Source organism: Mastomys coucha, unplaced genomic scaffold, assembly GCF_008632895.1.
Source record: "Mastomys coucha isolate ucsf_1 unplaced genomic scaffold, UCSF_Mcou_1 pScaffold4, whole genome shotgun sequence".
Lineage (NCBI taxonomy): Eukaryota > Metazoa > Chordata > Mammalia > Rodentia > Muridae > Mastomys > Mastomys coucha.
This window is the reverse complement of record NW_022196910.1, coordinates 55924402-55930214: the sequence shown is the minus strand read 5'-3', so window position 1 is coordinate 55930214 and position 5813 is coordinate 55924402. Positions and strand designations below refer to the sequence as shown.

General features: G+C 44.9%; 1 protein-coding gene across 2 annotated transcripts in view; it reads left to right on the top strand.

The window, feature by feature from the left end:
- The window catches only part of Rab5b (RAB5B, member RAS oncogene family), a 19127-nt gene that overhangs the window by 6863 nt on the left and 6451 nt on the right, over window positions 1-5813 (top strand). For both annotated transcript variants that reach the window (XM_031349630.1, XM_031349631.1), the window contains exon 2: window positions 2654-2912. In XM_031349630.1, the coding sequence (XP_031205490.1) occupies window positions 2750-2912 (163 nt within the window). In that variant the 5' untranslated portion in view covers window positions 2654-2749. The remainder of the gene's footprint in view (window positions 1-2653; window positions 2913-5813) is intronic.

Genomic DNA, 5813 nt, shown 5'->3' with positions numbered 1-5813 from the left:
TGGAACTCACTCTGTAGACCAGGCTGGCCTCGAACTCAGAAATCCACCTGTCTCTGCCTCCAAAGTGCCGGGATTAAAGGCGTGCGCCACCACCGCCCGGCCTCAGGTTTGAAGGTGGTGATGGTGACACCTGCTGCAGTGCTCTGCTTTGCTTCCTTGCCTCTGAGACCTTGAGAGCCCGTTTGGAGGTTCTAGCAGGCAGCATATACCCTTGACTGGAGAAGAATCCCCTCTCCAGGAAGGCTAGTTCTCTAGAAGGGACAAATCTTTAACTGTGTAGAAGGAAGGTGACCCCTACCTAGACAGCCACAGCCAAATCAGCCCTGGAGGTTACAGCCAGATCACTGTTACTTTTTTTTTTTTTTAAGTGGATCATTTGTCCATTGTCAACTGTTAGTTTAAAAGAATAGCTGGGAATGCTGATGACGACCTATGTCAGCACTTGGGAGCCTGAGGCAGGGGGCTTGGGCTATGGCTACGTAGCTCTATAATTTTAGTAGCAAAGTTGAGGGCTCTTCTGGCCCCTGGGATGCTCTGTATTAAGTTCTCACCTAAACATTTAAAAGTGTTTCAGTAGCACTGATAGCTATAGGCTGGCCAGAGACAGCTTCATTCCACCTCTCTGATTTCAAGATCATTATTATTGTACAGCCCACAGTTTGAGAAAGACTGCACAGTTGGTTAAGAAGCAAATTAATTTGGCTTTGCAGTAATAGTTTTCAGATTTCTTGGACATCTGTGTATGGTGTATGTCCATATGTATAGATGTACACACATATACATGTAGGAGCCAGACTAGTTTGGAACTTGCTATGTAGACCAGGCTGGTCTCAAACTCAAGAGAGTCACCCCGTTTCTGCCTCCTAAATGCCCAACACCACAGCCGGCCAGAGTGTGAGTCTTTAGTGGGAAGGCAGCAAGATGGCTCGAGTAAAGACACTGCCAGGCGGTGGTGGCGCACACCTTTAATCCCAGCACTTGGGAGCCAGAGGCAGGCGGATTTCTGAGGCCAGCCTGGTCTACAGAGTGAGTTCCAGGACAGCCAGGGCTACACAGAGAAACCCTGTCTCGAAAAACCAAAAAAAAAAAAAAAAAAAAGAGTAAAGACACTTGTCCAGGGCTGGGGCACCCTGAGTTCAATCTCTGGAACCCATGTAGTAGGAGAGAACAAACTTGTGCAATTGCCTTCTGATCGCCACACACATACACATAAACTTAATGCTACTGTAAGTCAGGACTCTTAGGACTGTTGGTGTAGAGTCTATGGGGCACTATCACCTGTGAGTCCTGTGGTCACTCTGCTGCAATCCTCTGCTAATCCTTTTGACCCTCACTTTCATTTCTAGTTTTCTTTTTTCATATCTTGGGTGCTTTCTAGGAATATAGTAATACATATAAATGTTAAATATAAATATGGGGTAACATCAAGGCACCAGAAAAAAAGTCATGGTATGGTGCTCCACACCTGAAATTCTATCAGATGGAGGCCAGCCTAGGCTATATATTAAGTAAGCATCAAACCATATGTAGTGAGAGCTATCTAAGAAAACTAAGGGCTCAGGAGTGAAATACTTGCCTGCCTAGCTAGTGAAAATCCTCAGAACCATCCAGTCAATCAATCAATCAGTAAGAGGAGGAGGAAAAAAAAAAAACCGTTGCATACTAGTGTACCTGTGGTTGGACAGGCCAGTTAAAGTTGGTGAGGATTAAAGACTCCTTTTCCATCTCCATTTCAGCTCCCTTGCTAGTTACACTCTGGTAGAACAATCTTTATTGCAGATGTAGTTCTTTGTGTGTATAGGTGATTGGGAGGAGTAGGCGGGGGGCCTTACGCCTCAGCCTCCTGGATGCTGGGATTGCAAATACTCATCACCACACTTGCCCAGAAGCAGTTCTTATTTTGCTGTCTACCATCCTTACTGAAGGTCAGCTGTGTAGGACCTTATCAGAAGTGTGAGTAACCTTTCAGTGTTGAATAATTAATTACCAGAGCCAAGTTTTAGAAACAAGGAAATGAAATTCTGTTCTTGGTCTAAAAAAGTGATTGTGCACACGGTAACCACAGCACTCAGAGGCAGAGGCAGGAGGATAAGAGTAATCTCAAGGCTGACCTGGTCAACATGGTGAGTTCCAGGCCAGCCACTACTATTCAATGAGACTCTGTCTCAGAAAATCAGAATAAACTTTGGCATAAGGTACATGTGGGCCTGCCGGTCTAGCACTTCAGTGGGAGAAGGGTGAAGGCAGAAGGATCAGGAGTTCAAGTCACTCTGAGCTGTCTAGACCCTATTAAAGAAACCTTATTGAGTTTGGTGGTTCTTGCCTCTGATCCTAGCACTTGAGAAGCTGAGGCAGGAAAATTGCCAGGGGTTTAAAGCCAACCTGGATTATATACCAAAGTTTTCAGAACATCTCATAAAATAAAACAAACAAAAAATGTTTCTTAACAAATGCAGTTTCAGCAGTGGTGGCACACACCTTTAATCCCAGCACTTGGAAGTCAGAGGCAGGCGGATTTCTGAGTTTGAGGCCAGCCTGGTCTACAGAGTGAGTTCAAAGATAGCCAGGGCTATATAGAGAAACCCTGTCTCAAAAGACAAAACTGCAGTTTCAATGGAACTGTGTCTAATTTTATCTATTTTTTTCCTTACAGGACTGTTGAAGCCTGGAAGTCCCTCCCCTCCCCCTCCCCTCTGCCGCTTTGTGGCATTCCCCTCCCTCTACCTTCTCCTACTTTGATAACCTGGCTATGACTAGCAGAAGTACAGCCAGGCCCAATGGGCAGCCCCAGGCCAGCAAAATATGCCAATTCAAATTGGTCCTGCTGGGAGAATCTGCGGTGGGGAAGTCTAGCCTGGTGTTACGTTTTGTCAAAGGACAGTTCCATGAATACCAGGAAAGTACCATTGGAGGTGAGTGCTCAGTAGGAAGGTTCAGCACTTAGTAGGGCTTGAAAGGAACATCTGCAACTTGAATTTAGAACTGGCCCTCAGGATGGGTTTGTTTATTTGTTTTTTTAAAGATTTATTTATTTATTATATCTGAGTACACTGTAACTATCTTCAGACACTCGAGAAGAGGGCATCCGATCTTATTACAGATGGTTGTGAGCAACCATGTGGTTGCTGGGATTTGAATTCAGGACCTCCAGAAGAGCAATCAGTGCTCTTAACTGCTGAGCCATCTCTCCAGCCCTCAGGACAGGTTTTTAATCCCAGAAATGGGAAATGCAGGAAGATTAGGCATTCAAAGGCATTCTTAACAATATAGAGTTTGAGGCCAGCCTGGCCTATGTGAGGCCCTGTCACAATTAAAAAGCAAAATCAGGCTGAGCATGGTGATGCATGCCTTTAATCCCAGCACTCTGGAAGCAGGGGAGGCAGATAGATCTCTGTATGTTTGAGACCAGCCTGGTCTATAGAATGAATTCCAGAACAGCCAGGGCAACAGAGAAACCCTGTTTTGAAAAAGCAAAAAAAGGCTGGAGAGATGGCTTAGCGATTAAGAGCACTGACAGCTCTTCCAGAGGTCCTGAGTTCAAATCCCAGCAACCACATGGAAGCTCACAACCATCTGTAATGGGATCTGACGCCCTCTTCTGGTGTGTCTGAAGACAGCTACAGTGTACTTACATAGAATAATAAATCTTTAAAAAAGAAAAGAAAAAAAAAGAAAGAGGGAAAAAAACAAAAAACAAAAAACAAAAAAGAGAGCAGGGTGAGATAGTTCTTTCCTGAGCATGAGAACACTCTGGAAGCTAAGGCAGGGGGACTGCTTCAAGTTCTGAGACAGTCCAAGGCTGACATTCAGGAACTGCAGAGATGGCTGAGAAGTTAAGAAAATACGTACTGGTCTTGTAGGGACACATACCCAAGTTTGATTCTAAGCAAACCTCAGGTGGCTCACAACTATCAGTGACTCCAGCTCCTGAAGATTTGACACCTTTGGCCTTACTAGCACTATCCACACAATACTTGTAATTTAAAAAATAATAATATAAATATTTTAAAAACAAATATATACATAATTAAAAATAAAAATTTTAAAAACAAAACGTTCAGGCCCATAATATTAGATACTTGGTAGTTGAAGGCATGAGGATCCAGGTTCAAAGCTTATATGTGCTACAGAGTGAGTTCCAGATCAGTCTCCATTACAAACCAGGTCCTAACTAAACAGAAAAAGGATGAGGAATATAGTTCAGTGGGTAGAGCTCTTGTTACTGTGCAGAAGGCCTCATGGCTCTCTTGATAATCATATGCCCACTCTTGGTGTGCAGCTGCTTGTAAGTGAGCACCACTCACTTAATACCCTTGCTTAAGTCTGTATTAGAACCCTTCTAAAAAATATTCCACTTTTTTCCCCTGGAGATAGGGTTTCTCTGCGTAGCCTTGGCTGTCCTAGAATTCACTATGTAGACTAAGCTGGCCTTGAACTCACAGAGATCAGCCTGCATCTGCCTCTTGGAGTGCTGGGTTAAAGGTTTGTGCCACCACCACTACCGAGCATGCACTAGCATTTGTACTTAATAACTTGCTAATGTCTGTATTAGAACCCTTTTCTAAAAATGCTCCTGGGGATGCTAGAGAAATGTTCAGTGGTTAAGGAAGCTGTTCTTCTGGAAGACCTGAGTTCCTAGTGTCCACACAAGGTGGGCAGCTCACCACTACCTATAGTCCCCGAACACAAACCAGGGGTCTCACATCTCCTCTGCCTTCTGTAGGTATCTGCATTCACGTGCATACATAAGATACAAATACCTGGTAAATCTGCCCACCTACCAGTAACTTGTAAAAATGAGATTTTCAGGGCCCAATACACCTGTACTTCCAGCACTTGGGAGGAGGATCAGAAAGACAAGGCCAGCCAGGCGGTGGTGGCGCACACCTTTAATCCCAGCACTTGGGAGGCAGAGGCAGGTGGATTTCTGAGTTCGAGGCCAGCCTGGTCTACAGAGTGAGTTCCAGGACAGCCAGGGCTACACAGAGAAACCCTGTCTCGAAAAACAAACAAAAAAGAAAGGCACACCACCACCATGCTGGCTCCTTGTAATTCTTTTTGTCTGTCTATTTGAGTGGTTTTTATGGTTATAGATTTATTATTTGGGTATATGAATATTTTTCCCATTTGCATATTTGTGCCCTATGTGTGTCTGGTGCTTACTAGGTTAGAAGAGGATGTTGGATCCCTTGGAGGATGAATTGCGGGTTGTGAGCCGCTGTGTAGGTGCGTGGAATCAAACTCTGCCAGAGCAACAAGTGTTGTTGACTGCCAAGCCAGTTCTCCACCTCCTCCTACTCTCCATGTGACTCTGCCTGACACTTACTGTCGTTTCTGTTTTTGTTTTTGAGACAGGGTTTCTCTGTATAGCTCTGGCTGTCCTGGAACTCTCTCTGTAGACCAGACTGGCCTTGAACTCAGAAATCTGCCTGCTTCTGCCTCCCAAGTGCTGGGATTAAAGGCGTGTGCCACCACCATCTGGTGTTTTTTTGTTTTTTTGGTTTTTTTTTTTTAAGATAGTGTTTCTTTATGTAGCCCTGGCTGTCCTGGAAACTCACTCTGTAAACCAGGCTACCCTTAAATTTAACAGATACACCTGTCTCTGCCCCCCTAGTGCTGGGATCAAAGAAGTGTGCCATCACCACCCAGCTTTGAGAATTGGTTTTTCCAGACAGGGTTTCTCTCTGTGTAGCCCTGGCTGTCCTGGAATTCACTCTGTAGACCAGGCTAGCCGCGAACTCAGGAATCTGCCTGCCTCTGCCTCCCAAGTACTGGGAGTAAAGAAAGGCGTGTGCTAACACCCCCCACCTCCT